General features: G+C 42.8%; 1 protein-coding gene across 1 annotated transcript in view; it reads right to left on the bottom strand.

Moving 5' to 3' along the window:
* LOC124034307 (probable E3 ubiquitin-protein ligase HECTD4) overlaps positions 1–11,084 on the bottom strand; it is a 69,617-nt gene extending 58,533 nt beyond the window's left edge. The window contains 5 exon segments of the mRNA XM_046347316.1: positions 226–353; positions 460–482; positions 484–550; positions 5,875–6,431; positions 10,442–11,084. Of these exon segments, the coding sequence (XP_046203272.1) occupies positions 226–353; positions 460–482; positions 484–550; positions 5,875–6,431; positions 10,442–10,588 (922 nt within the window). The 5' untranslated portion in view covers positions 10,589–11,084.
* Positions 11,085–15,114: the final 4,030 nt, after the last annotated feature.

Below are 15,114 nucleotides of genomic sequence, written 5' to 3'. Positions count from 1 at the left end.
CTACTTACAACTACACTTGCAGTGCACTCACATACACATGACTCTATAATGGTACTGTGAAAATGAGGTGGCCCGGTATATATATATATAAAATATGATCACTAGACTGGAATATATTTAGAAAAAAAAGCAACCTCCGTTGAAACCCCCCCAGGTCCGGTTCAAAGGAAGTTTGACCCTATCCCAAGACCAATGGAGCTCTTGTTCACACACACACACACACACCTTTGCTCTCTGCCCCTCCAGCGCTGCTGTCAGGTGTAGGCAGCATGTCTTCAAAGCCCCAGGAGACCCTGTGCTTGCCCCCGAGCAGACAGGACGGGGAGCCTGGGCCCCCCTCCAGTACCAGGAGTCTGGGTGGGACAGATCGGGAGAGAAAGAGTTCACAATGAAGACAACACAGAAAAGGGACAACGGTGTCTCACCAAGCACATCCAGACATAAGGATACTAGACTCACCTGTAGAGCACATCAGCCACAGGGGAGCTGGCCCAGGTCTGTCTGTTTCTGCAGCAGGTGAACTGTGTGGATGAAGGTCTTCAGGGACCCTCTGGAAACACAAAACGTGTTAAACCATGGAATGGGAGGGAGGGAAAGTCAGTGAAGTTAAGGTACCAGGTAGGCCTAATAGTGTTAAAGAAAAATTCCATCCAAAAACGATTGTTTTGGTATTTGTTTCATTAGTCCATCATTGATATAGTCACAAAATGTTTTGCATGTCAGCAATCAAGTTAAGACAAACTTTGGAAATACAAAATGTATCGTACCGGCTGTATTTCTGTATAAAGTTATATACAGTACCAGTCAAAGGTTTGGACACAACTACTCATTCAAGGGTTTTTCTTTATTTTTACTATTCTCTACATTGTAGAATAATAGTGAAGACATCAAAACTACAAAATAACACATGTACTAACATGAAAAATGTACTAACAAAAAAAGTTAAACAAATATATAAAAAAATATATTTTATTATTTAGATTCTTCAAAGTAGCCCTTTGCCGTGATGACAGCTTTGCACACTCTTGGCATTCTCACAACCAGCTTCATGAGATAGTCACCTGGAATTAATTTAAATGAACAGGTGATCCTTGTTAAAAGTTAATACATTTGAGCCAATCAGTTGTGTTGTGACACGGTAGGGGTGGTATTCAGAAGATAGCTGTATTTGGTAAAAGACCAAGTCCATATTGTGGCAAGAACAGCTAAAATAAGTAAAGAGAAACGACAGTCTATCGTTACTTTAAGACATGAAGGTCAGTCAACCCAGAAAATGTTAAGAACTTTGAACGTTTCTTCAAGTACAGTCGCAAAAACCATCAAGCGCTATGATGAAACTGGCTCTCATGAGGACGGCCACAGGAATGGAAGACCCAGAGTTACCTTCTCTGTATACATCAATGATGTCACACTTGCTGCTGGTGATTATCTGATCCACCTCTACGCAGACAACACCATTCTGTATACCTCTGGCCCTTCTTTGGACACTGTGTTAACTAACCTCCAGACGAGATTCAATGCCATGAAACGCTCCTCTGTGGCCTCCAACTGCTCTTAAATGCAAGTAAAACTAAATGCAACCGATCGCTGCATGCACCTACTCGCCCATCCAGCATCACTACTCTGTGCGGGTCGGACTTAAAATATGTGGATAACTACAAAGAGCAAGATGTCTGGCTAGACTGTAAACTCTCCTTCCAAAGTTACATTAAACATCTCCAATCCAAAATTAATCTAGAATCTGCTTCCTATTTCGCAACATAGCATCCTTCACTCATGCTGCCAAACATACCCTTGTAAAACTGACCATCCTACCGATCCTCGACTTTGGCGATGTCACTTACAAAACAGCCTCCAACACTCTACTGAACAAATTGGATGCAGTCTACCACAGTGCCATCCGTTTTGTCACCAAAGCTCCATATACTACCCACCACTGCGACCTGTACGCTCTCGTTGGCTGGCCCTAGCTTCATACTCGTCGCCAAACCCACTGGCTCCAGGTCATCTACAAGTCTCTGCTAGGTAAAGCCCCGCCTTATCTCAGCTCACTGGTCACCATAGCACCGTAGCACGCGATCCAGCAGGTATATCTCACTGATCACCCCCAAAGCCAATTCTTCCTTTGGCCGCCTTTACTTCCAGTTCGCTGCTGCCAATGACTGGAACGAACTGCAAAAATCACTAAAGCCGGAGACTCTTACCACCCTCACTAGCTTTAAGCACCAGCTGTCAGAGCAGCTCACAGATCACTACACATAGCTCATCCAATCTACCTCATCCCTATACTGTATTTATTTATCTTGCTACCTGGTTAAATAAAGGTCAAATAAAAAATTTAATAAAAAACCTCTGCTGCAGAGGATAAGTTCAATAGAGTTACCAGCCTCAGATATTGCAGCGCAAATAAATGCTTCACAGAGTTCAAGTAACAGTCACATCAACTGTTCAGAGGAGACTGCGTGAATCAGGCCTTTATGGTCGAATTGTTACAAAGAAACCACTACTGAAGGACAACAATAAGAAGAAGAGACTTGCTTGTCCAAGAAACACGAGCAATGGACATTAGACCGGTGGAAATCTGATTTTTGGTCCCAACAGCCGTGTCTTTGTGAGACGCAGAGTAGGTGAACGGATGATCTCCGTATGTGTGGTTCCCACCGTGAAGGATGAAGGTGTGATGGTGTTTTGCTGGTGACACAGTCAGTGATTTATTTAGAATTCAAGGCACACTTAACCAGCATGGCTACCACAGCCTTCTGCAGAGATACTCCATCCAATCTGGTTTGCGCTTAGTGGGGGTATCATTTACTTTTCAACAGGACAATGACCCAAAACACACCTCTAGGCTATGCAAGGGCTATTTTACCAAGGAGAGTGATGGAGTGCTGCTTCAGATGACCTGGCCTCCACAACCACCCGACCTCAACCCAATTGAGATGGTTCGGGATGAGTTGGACTGCAAAGTGAAGAAAAAGCAGCCAACAAGTGCTCAGCATTTGTGGGAACTCCTTCAAGACTGTTGTAAAAGCATCCCTCATGAAGCTGTTTGAGAGAATGCCAAGAGTGTGCAAAGCTGTCATCAAGGCAAAAGGTGGCTACTTTAAAGAATCTCAAATATAGATTATAATTTGGATTTGTTTAACTCTTTCATTTTTTTGATGTCTTCACAATTATTCTACAATGTAGAAAATAGTCAAAAATAAAGAAAAACCCTTGAAATGAGTAGGTGGGTCCAAACTTTTGACTGGTACTGTATGTCTTGAAAACTTTTTGGAACTACACTGAGTGTACAGAACATTAGGAACACCTGCTCTTTCCATGACAGACAAGGTGAATCCAGGTGAAAGCTATGATCCCTTGTTGATGTCACCTGTTAAATCCACTTCAAATCAGTGTAGATGAAGGGGGGAGACAGGTTAAAGAAGGACTCCCAAGCCTTGGACATGGGTTGTGTATGTGTGCCATTCAGAGGGTGAATGGGGGTTTTCACACAACAGTTTCCCTTGTGTATCAGGAATGGTCCACCACCCAAAAGACATCTAGCCAACTTGACACAACAGTGGGAAGCATTGGAGTCAACATGGACCAGCATCCATGTGGAACACTTTTGACACCTTGTAGTCCATGCCCCGATGAATTGAGGCAAGTCCGGAGGCAAAGGAGAGTGAAATTGAATATTAGGAAGGTGTTCCTAATGTTTTGTACACAGTGTATATCAACAATGGACAAATTAAACAAATACCAAAAGAAACTTCCCCTTTAACACAACTGAGCCCTGGCCAAGAAAGAAGCTTACATATAGTTCAACAATAGACAAAAAAATATATAAAATGAATGGAAGATAAAATGGTGCAAAAGAGAGCAGGTTTAAAAACATGTGCAGTCTGGTCAGCAGCCCTCCAATCCAGAATTTAAAATCAATTGGAATAAAATGATCTAATTTTAAGTCCTTCTGGAAAGTGTTCCAGGACGATGGGACAGCATAGTTAAGCACTCTTACCAGACTCAGTTTGTGTGTTGTTTACAGTATAATATCACATGTACTTTCTGCTTTAGTGTCGTCATCATATAATATATTTGAAAGACATTCCATTTGTCATTGACGTTGTGTGTTTATGCCTGTGAGTGTGGCGAGCTGGTGACATCACACTGACAAGAAACAGTTAAGCTACTTTGACCATAAAAAAAAAAAAAAAAGAACGCAGCGATAAGGCACACCCGAACCATCAGGGGAGACAGAGGATAGCCAAGCTCTTTAACTTCCCACCACTGTTGGTGAAATAGAGGGCACCAGAGCTGGATGGTTCCCCAACACAATGGGCTCTATGCCTCTACAGAGGGCACACAAAGGGCAGAGGGTTCTGGTTAACAAGTGAAGCTCAGTTGTCAACAGCAGAAGCCGGGTTGCAGCCACAGGTGAAAGAAAAGAGTGCTTTCCTCTGTGACCTCGGTCAGGGGTTTTCTAACTGGGGTCCACGGATACCATGTTCATGTCTCTGCGTCCAGTATGAAGGAAGTTAAAAAGGTTGTTTCACAAGCCAATAGCGTTAGCGCAATGACTAAGTCTTCAGGAACAATGTGATGCTAGTGTGATGCTATTTACATTCATTGTAGCTAATAACAGGGGTTTTTCTGTATACTGTTCACTTTTCGGGATGGAAAAACAGTGTGTGTCAACTTAAATAAACAACCAAAACCAGATAGAAAGCATGCAGAAAAGATATAATTGTAAATATTCTACTGTTAGTCAATGCCACTCCGACGTTGCTCGGTTCATATGTGTAGGTATATATATATATATATATATATATATATATTATTTTTTTTTTACCTTGATTTAACTAGGTAAGTCAGTTAAGAACAAATTCTTATTTTCAATGACGGGCTAGGAACAGTGGGTCTGGGCCTGATCAGGGGCAGAACGACAGATTTGTACCTTGTCAGCTCGGGGATATGAATGTGCAATCTTTCGGTTACTAGTCCAACGCTCTAACCACTAGGCTACCCTGTCGCCCCAAATATGTGTAGGTATGTAAATATGTGTAGGTGACCAGAAAATTAGATTGTATTTTGATAATAGCAATAGCATCTTTGAGAACTAACAATCAAATGAAAGCTAGACAGTCAGGAGGAATAGAACATTCTAATACCCCAGCATTCAGGGCACACCAATGATGATTGAGCATAGGAACACAGCAATAGCCATGGCAAAATGCATAGAATTGACAGGACATTTTCTCTCAGCTAAAAGGAAAAAATAGTAGCATTGCAAAAAGGTTCTTTACAACAGCTAAATGTTGTCTATGTCGCCATGATGCCTTTACATTTCTAGCTAGAATATGTTATGAGAGTTTACACTTCCTCTTCCAATGAACTGTGGGGAGGTTAAAACAATGAAACTGTCTTCCAAATCTATTCATTTTAAAATGTGGATTACTGCTACTTGCCATTATCATTCACCTGAGACAATACGGGATTATATATATTTTTTGCTAAAATATGATGGGGGTCCCTGGGTTGCCAGTTTGCCTGGGTGGGAGTCCCTAGGAAAGAAAAGTCTGAAAACCCCTGACCTAGGTGACCAACAAGACCCCTGTTCAACAAGCATCACTGACATAGCAAACAAAAACTGAAAGACCTTTTTCAAAGATAAAGAAAGAGAAGATTATATTTAGTGAAAAACTGTGGCTAGCTAGGTCACTGAAAGTGGAAACAGAAATGGGATGACACTTGAGGGCTTGCCTAATCACCATTTGAGCAGTATTAGGAAGCTGGAGTAAATGAGCCAGACGGCTAAGCAGACTCAAGTGACCCGGCATACTATTCTCTCGTCTTTATGTGTGGTGTGCTCCGTTAAGCGTGTGGTCTCACCTGGCACAAGCGAGAGCTACCAGGGCAGCGGCAGCATTCTCCCTCTGCCTGTGTGCGTGGAGCATGTATGTAGGAGCCTGGCCCTGCTGAGTCTGTGCTGTCTGCTGGACCCCCTCCTCCAGCCAGGAGCAGAGCAGCCCTTCTAGGCCATTGAGGCAGTCAGCAGGCTCCTTGCTGAGGCTGAGGGGCTGGCAGTCACGCAGGCAAGACAGCAGTACCTCCGCCGTGACCCCACAGAGCGCCGGGTCACTGCGTGTCTGGGACTGCAGGAGGGGGAAGACCAGTAGCAGCCCCATGCGGGAGGTGAAAGGAGCCTGTTCAGGCTGCTGCAGCAGACCTTGTCGTTTTAGCAGGGCCAGGGCCTCCTCATCGCCCCCTCCAGCCCCCTCCCGGTCCTGCTGCTCCTCCAGGGCCAACTGACGCTGAGCCCCCCACAGGCCCCGCAGAGCATTCAGACGGTATTCCAACAGGCGGGCATACGCATTGCTTTGGTTACCACAGACTGCACGGAGACGCTCGGCTAGCTCTGCAGGGTTCTTTGTCTCGAATGTGAGGATCTAGAAGAGATAGAAAGGAAGAGTGCGAAAATGTGAGGGATACAGAAAATAGCCATGAAGATCTGTAACTAAGAGGAGTTGGTTTAATCCTTGGGGAGACAATGGGTGGAGATCTCAAAGCGATGACGGCATCCAGTATAGTGCACTGACTGTAAATCACCATCTAGCTGGGGTCTGGCAACCTCTAAAATACAATTTACAACAGAGCACGGCTTCACTATGAGATAATGTGTAGCTAAATTGAATATGAGGGAGGAAAAGGAGGTTAGACCCTTTAATTCTAATGATAGTCATTAAAGAATCAAAATACATGTGTGGAAATAACCTGGGATACTCCTTGTTGTATTTATAACCCACAGTCATTTCACATTTAAATTGTATTCATGGTGCAGATGTTCTTACCAAAAGAAACAGACAGATACAGCATTACATAAAGAACAAAATAAGCAGTTTGAAAAAGAGAGATTGTGGGGTTATTTCAGAAGAGGTGTGCATCATCTGCACTTATGCAGCATTTCAACCAGGTATCGATTACAGTGTCTACTCTAAGACTCCATAACACCATTTAGCAGGCACGTTGTTTTCTTTAGATATGTGACTAATGTTACGGTAAAATCCCTTCATTGGAGACTGGGATTGTTCACCGACACTCTCCACCTTACTCTGCAGAAAGGATGCTCCTCTACAGCTAGATTTCCATCCAATTGGAGAAAGATGTTCATCCAAATATTCTAGAAGCTGCATAAAGAAAATATGCAAATTTTTCCACCAGTGGTGTTTCACCAAATGGACTTGTTGCAGAAAAAGATCAGTGCCTGACAACATAGGGCACAACATTTTCTTTTTCGTTTAAGTTTTCATGTCCCAAAAAACTCACATTTTCAATATGTTCCCAACACATTTTCAACTGCACCGATACATGTCACTAAAACTGTTACGTTAAATACCAAATGTGACTACTCAGCAGCTCGCAGATACAGATATAGTGTGGGTGGGCTAGTCTACATTATTATGGATAAGAGCAAAAATATTTTATTTGTCAAAAGGCAGTCAAGCATCGATCATCATGTCACCAGAATAAGACCATAGATATTGGAAAGGAGCATCAAGCTCATCACCGTGCACTTCCACCACCCTGTGAAGTTCATCGTAATGTATTTCATCTGTAGCATAATAAACTGCATGGTTTCCCAAGTCGTAGTGAGAGGTCCACACACCATATGATTGTGTGACTCCAAATTTACTTCGATATGATGGTTATTATATCAATATCTGCACATAAAAGCGTTCCCACCGCCATTTTATGCATAATTAATTTTACAGACACAAAATGTATCCCACTATGTTGAACAAACAAATTATCTTTACAAAATTGTACCGAAACTTCCTGTTTTCATCACAGCTGTCATGATGTCTTTTTTTTTTAAACAGTATGACTTTACTCGCATAAAAAACTGTGGATGGAAACGTGGTTAGTGATGCTGATAAAAATAGCCTGCATCGAAGCGCCCATGGGCTGCTGGATGAAATGATCAATCGTGAGTTTGGCTACATTAACCCAAAAGAGACATGCATATGGAAACATTCCCACTGTGCTAATGGCCCCTGTAGATGGCCTCCATAAAGACAGAGGAAGCTGCTTGGAGAGGCTGGAGAACTTAACCAAACCACACGTTTTAATGTTTCTACTACTCTCTGATAGGGAAATTACAATGTCCACAGAGCCCCTAATAACCCCAACACATCCTACAGCAATGAGTTTTGCACTACGTTACCTCCTCACATCATTTTTATTTCACTAGGCAAGTCAGTTAAGAACAGATTCTTATTTACAATGACGGCCTACCCCAGCCAAACCCTAACAATGTTGGGCCAATTGTGCGCCGTCCTAAGGAACTTCCAATCACGGCCGTTTGTGATACAGCCTGGAATCTAACCAGGATTAGTGACACCTCTAGCACTGAGATGTAGCACCTTAGACCACTGTGCCACTCGTGAGCCCTACATAAGAAGAATAAGGTTAGTGAGAGCAGGGGGAAGGGTGGATGGTGGTGACAGTACAATAACTAGAGGCACACTGCAGATGCTCAGGTTACATGCCATCCATCCTTCCACTGCAGAAAGGACAAGCAACACTTCCATGTCCTGTACTGCTATTGAACTAATGGTACCGGGCTATTCTGAGAAGTGACACGGGCAATAAGACCTTTGTTTTGACCTCCACCTCTCAGATCCAAAGCTAAGCCTGTTCCACTATGAAGCAGTAGAATCAGGATGCCAAACTACTGCACCTGGGGCACAGGGATAGCTGGCACAGCTGCTCTATCCCCCCAGTCATTGCTCCACTCTTACAAAAAATAAGAAAACTTCACAAGCAGGAAATGTACACAGTAAAGTCTAGTCCTCTCAGGTTGATTGATTCTCTGTGTCCATCTGTAGCATGTAATCTGTCTGACTCACTCATTTACCATCCATCAATCTGTGACCCCTTTATTTATCTATCTACATCACTCTCCATCTGTGCACCCTCAGTTGCAAACCACAATTGACTTGCTCTCACCTTCTCTATTCCCCCGTTCCACCATTTTCTGGTTGTTAACACAATTATATTCCAGTATGAGTAGGTGGAACTAGAGAAAGTCCATATTCATTTTTTTTTAAACATACAGGAGTAATTATAGGTTAAGTGCCTTGTTCAAGGGCACAATTACATATGTTTCACTTAGTCAGCTCAGGGATTCAAATCAAATCATTATTGGTCACATACACACGGTTAGCAGGTGTTATTGTGAGTGTAGCAAAATACTGGTGCTTCTAGTTCTGACAGTACAGCAATATCTAACAAGTAATATCTAAAAAAAAAATCTACAACAAATACCTAATACACACAAATCTAAGTCAAATCTAATCTGGAATAAGAATGCATAACCTGCAACCTTTTGAATTACAGGGTCATCACTCTTAACCACTAGGTTACCTGCCGCCCTAGTCTCTGATATGCCTAGCACACTTGTCAATGGATTCCTACAGCTAACGGGATTGATCATTCAAGCGTCCATTCATCCAGTACTTATTCTGAACCTTAATGTCAAGGTTGACCAGAAAAGGCCTTTTAAGAGTCACACACATAGGCTAGCTAGCTTAATAGTCAATATTTTTGTGTTTATGGTTGAGTAAAAGGCCACAAGTAAAAAATAAATTTATTGAATTGTGGCAGTTCATTTAAATACTGTCAAGTGTGCCAATGAGGAAGTATACTGTGCTTCTATGTGCTGAACTCTGAACGTTAAGACCCCCTGGCTACATACTGGTTTGAGGAGCTTGCAAGCATACCTTGTTTACTTTTCCAATTATATTTGTTTAGTTTGTATGCCAATGTGCTTTGAAGAATGTAATGCATAAGTTGATGAACACAACAACCATAGCCAGCCACCACTCAAGAGCACCCAATGTCTAGGCCAAAAATGACAAGGGGTTCCCCACAAAGGGTGGGGATTTAAAAGCCAGGACATGTTAAGTCTACCTAGCTAGCTACGTCGTGAGTCATCATGCCTATACAGTGAGATGTAGCTAACGTTACAGCAGCTGGTTCAGATCAATCAGGAAAGGAAACAACGTTATCACCACATTGAGTATTAGCTGGCAATAAGAATTTCAATTCACATGAATAACGTACCTAGTTATAGCTAACTACCTCTTCAAAAGGTAACGTTAGACTGTCTGCTAACGTTGGCTAACAGTTAGCCTGCTATTGTTACTGTTAACGTCATGACCTGCTTGTCAAGCCGGGGTTGGCACCTTACTCATGAACATTGTTAGCTCAAAATAGAATCCGTTTCTACAGCCAAATGTGACTTTATTCTTATGGAATCAAATGTTGAGCTAGCTAGGTAACGTTAGCTTTCGGCTATTTAGTTTAACTATAGTCGGTTAGCCAGCTAACGTTAACTACACTCTGTTGTTGCCAAGAAAACATTCGAAAGGCAAACGTTGATGCAGAGTAGACTCACCTCCTGCTCAGTGTCCCCCTGCTCAGACACCCCGATTTCACTGGGAAGTTCAGCCAGATCCGTGACCCGAATCAGTCCATCGTGAAGGAAAATAGTCTCTTCCTTCACTGACAGCCACTGGGACGAATCCACGGCCCCGGAGCCCATCTCTCTCTCCCCCGAGAAAAATGCCAGAGAGGTCGAACATCAAAACAAATTCAATATCCGAAATGACAACAACACTACCCGACAGACATGCTGTCAGTCAGATGACAAACTCAAACGTAGTCCGATCCAGCTACGTTAGCTAACTAATGTCACTCGTACTGCTTTACTACAGTGGCTAGCTGGCTAACATAGGTCGGCCAGCTGATTGCACTGTGTGGGACAGGTTCTTTATCTAGCGGAGGCTAGCTATCAACCGTACTGTACCGTCTTTACAGTGCAGAGTGGATGTGACACTCTGTAAACCGTAATATTTAGAGCGAAGTTTCATAAATGACTGCCTTCTCCTGCTGAACACAAAGTCTGAGCATAACCACAACACGAAAAGAAAGCAGGAAAAATGGCTCCGTTAATGGTCCAACCCCTGTTTATTAGTGACCGGATAGATATTCGAAATACCACAGCTGAGACGCCATGTTTCCTAGGCCAACAGTTCCCAGCATACACTGCAGGTTATCCTACAACAGGGATCTCTAACCTTTTCTAGCATGATAGCTACTCTTCCCCGGGCCCTTGGTGTACAACAGGTGTTTTATGTCAATATACCTGGTAAAATAATGGTTAAAACAACACAAAGTAGGCCCAATTAAATGTAGTATTTCCTGAACTCGGTTCTCTCACTAAAAAATGTCCTGGTTTTGGAAAAAAAGAAATATGCTTGCTCTCATGATTTAAATTGTTCAAAGAGAAACATCGAGAACTTATGTTCTGAATCCATGTTTTTTTAAGGTATAAAAAAAACTATATTTGCGTATAATTCCCCTTTAACTGCACATGTAGCAAGAGAGTAATTTGTCGGTCAAGAGATGTTTCTGTTGGGCCTTATGGGAAACCGAGGCTTTCTGAAAGCTTCCATGCTTTCAGCAAATTGTTCCGGGAAACGGTTCAGTACTTGGAGCGTCATTGTCTGTTCACAATGCACATGACATGTGCTAGACAGCAATAGGTTTGATTATCAGATCGTTTTTTTTTCTCCGCTGTTTTTATTTACATTTCGTGGCGCAGCGGTAAATCGTTGGCTTTAGGAGCCTACAATCAGTTGGAAGACCGGGTTTACATCATGCTTCACTGTTTTACCTTGAAGTTTGCTATTCAAAACTGAATCTATAGTATTATTTCAGATGCACAAGACAGAGGCTTATACAATACCAAACAAAACCAATTATTTGAACAACAGTGCCGAGAGTGTGGTTTCACATAAAACAATTTTTCAAAATATTGTGCATTCGACCTCACAACCCTGAATGTTCCAGCCCGTCTGGTGTTCAACCTTCCCAAGTTCTCTCACGTCACCCCGCTCCTCCGTTCTCTCCACTGGCTTCCAGTTGAAGCTCGCATCCGCTACAAGACCATGGTGCTTGCCTACGGAGCTGTGAGGGGAACGGCACCTCAGTACCTCCAGGCTCTGATCAGGCCCTACACCCAAACAAGGGCACTGCGTTCATCCACCTCTGGCCTGCTCGCCTCCCTACCACTGAGGAAGTACAGCTCCCGCTCAGCCCAGTCAAAACTGTTCGCTGCCCTGGCCCCCCAATGGTGGAACAAACTCCCTCACGACGCCAGGACAGCGGAGTCAATCACCACCTTCCGGAGACACCTGAAACCCCACCTCTTTAAGGAATACCTAGGATAGGATAAGTAATCCCTCTCACCCCCCCCCCTTAAGTTTTAGATGCACTATTGTAAAGTGACTGTTCCACTGGATGTCATAAGGTGAATGCACCAATTTGTAAGTCGCTCTGGATAAGAGCGTCTGCTAAATGACTTAAATGTAAATGTAAATGTAGTTCCCTACTCTACCTGCTAAATACGGTGAGAAGCGGAGTGGGTGGGACCGTTGGGGTGGGTGAACGTGGTGTGGGGGGGGGTGAAAAAGTTCAACATTTCCCAACTTTATGACCACTGGGCAATGACAAACTCAAACGTAGTCCGATCCAGTCAATCATATCGAGTGGTTCCCATGATGAATTTGACACTATGCGAACCATCGCCAGAGACTTTCTTCAATATCAGCACTGATCTGAGGACACATGATAGGTGTAGTATTTCATCAAATGAAAGACTTAATTTCAACCAAGTAGAGAATGTGGACCCATTCCAGTAGATAATGTGAATTGCTTTATTGAAAGAAGTTCATTATCCAAGTGTTATAAATACATAATACATGCATTATAAATATTTTAACTATAATATATTATACATAGAAGTTCAATTTTTACTTCAATGCACATCTGGTGTGCATTATAAAATCGGAGGAATTAAGAGGAGGTAGGGAGAGAGGTGTGAGTGTAAAATACAAAAAGGGAAAGAGGTAAGAACAGGGAAGACAACATATGATTAATTAATTATAGTGCTACTAAACTTAATATTCTCTCATGTCATTACAATTACATAATACTGTATTTAGCTGTGTTTCCTAACCAGCCTTGAGCCGAAGGTTATCTTAAGAGCTGGCGATGACAGGACTGGGGGTTGGCATCCTCTCTCACATCAAAACATACCTGCAGACGAGAGGCAGATGGAGTTTTTTTTTATTCTAACACTCTCAGTCATCATAATCATCAGGAGGTGAAATGCTAAACTGACCTTGGATCATTAACTCTGGAACTACTACATCTCTATCTGTATTTCAATGTAAAGCATCTCTTTAATAATACTTCCTGTTGATCCGACCAAGTGACCTCTCACCTCTAATCATGCTGTGCCCTCTATGTCTCAGCCAGTTCAGATGCGGGAGGGTTTTAGATGCGGAAGGGGTTCACCGAAACGGCTAGTATAATTTAGGGAGAGACTGTCCATTTAACTACCTTATTTTTTCAATAACAGTGTTCAACAAGAATATGTGTGTGGAAGGAGCCACAACTACACACCTGAGCCTGCTTTCTGATTAATGCACCAGTATGTAGGTGTGGGTTATGGGGTGTCTACATGTTCAACATTTTTTCAATATGGGTGACTCTTAAAAGAGCCTGTTTGGTTTTGTATACACATCAACCTTACCTGAACAGCACCCTCACCTGACAAGTAGATATCAAAGGGAAAGGAACTGGGAATTTAATGACTGGAAGAATATTCCTATTGATATGTGGATGGCTCTTAAAAAAGTATTCTGGTTGTGCATAGTGTAGTCTGTTGTTTCCGGGGAATAGCACCCTCTTTGAAAAAGTAGGAGGTGAAGATCTCGCGCACCCGGATTGCCTCCTGTGTTGCATTGTTGGCCCCCATCCTGGCAACATCCTGCAGAGCAGCAGACCTCTCCTCTAGCACACGTCTGCAAAGCTGTAGATGCCATCCTGGTCCTAGTTTCCATCCTCAAGAAGTTATGCAGGACACAGGTAGCCTTCACACACACCTGAATGCCCCCAGGAGGCAGTCCCAGATGGCCCTGGTCACCCAACCGTGCAGTGCCCTACACAGTAACTGTAGGCAATCGTTTTGAAAGGATCTCCAGTTGCAAGGTATCCGTAGGAATATGGAAGATAATGTAATTATTAGACTTCCATCACCAGGTCATTGTGGATTACTGTCACAACTTCTGCCGAAGTCAGTTCCTCTCCTTGTTCGGGCGGTGTTTGGTGGTCGACGTCACTGGTCTTCTAGACGTCGCGATCCATTTTTCATTTTCCATTTGTTTTGTCTTGTTTTCCCACACACCTGGATTTTCATTCCCTCATTACGTGTTGTGTATTTAACCCTCTGTTCCCACCATGTCTTTGTGTGGTATTGTTTGTTTGTAAGTGCTTGTGCACATGTTGACTGGTGCGCATCGGGTTTTTACCCAAGTTGTTTTGGAATTAAACTGCTATTACCCTATATTACCTAGTTCTGCTCTCCTGCATCTGAATTCCCTGCCACCAATTACAATTACTAAAGTATATATCTCTTATAACAAATCAAGCTAACGTTGTATAGATAGATAGATAGATGCATGTGTAACGAACACGCTGAGAGTCAGGAAGCAAGTACAGTTGGTGAGTTTAATAAAAATTAACAAGAGTAATACAAAACAAGAGAAGCGTCTGGACAGGAAAACAGAACCAAAACTGCATGAAGACTGATCCTGTTTCCATTGATCATCCTTGAGATGTTCCTACAACTTGATTGGAGTCACCTGTGGTAAACTCAATTGATTGAACATGATTTGGAAAGGCCTACACCTGTCTATATAAGGTCCCTGTCACGCCTTGGTCATTGTATTTTGTGTTTTGTTATATGTTTGGGTAGGCCAGGGTGTGACATGGGTTTATATGTTGTGTTTCGTATTGGGGTTTGTATTAATTGGGATTGTGTATGATTAGGGGTGTGTCTAGTTAGGCTTGGCTGCCTGAGGTGTATCTCAATTAGAGTCAGGTGCTTATCGTTGTCTCTGATTGGGAACCGTATTTAGGTAGCCTGAGTTCGCTTTGTATTTTGTGGGTGTTTGTTCCTGTCTCTGTGTTGTAGTCACCAGATAGGCTGTAATTGGTTTC

Source organism: Oncorhynchus gorbuscha, linkage group LG04 (genome assembly GCF_021184085.1).
Source record: "Oncorhynchus gorbuscha isolate QuinsamMale2020 ecotype Even-year linkage group LG04, OgorEven_v1.0, whole genome shotgun sequence".
In the NCBI taxonomy this organism is placed as follows: Eukaryota; Metazoa; Chordata; class Actinopteri; order Salmoniformes; family Salmonidae; genus Oncorhynchus; species Oncorhynchus gorbuscha.
Note: the sequence above shows the minus strand (reverse complement) of the source record. Positions and strands in the feature narration are given on the sequence as shown.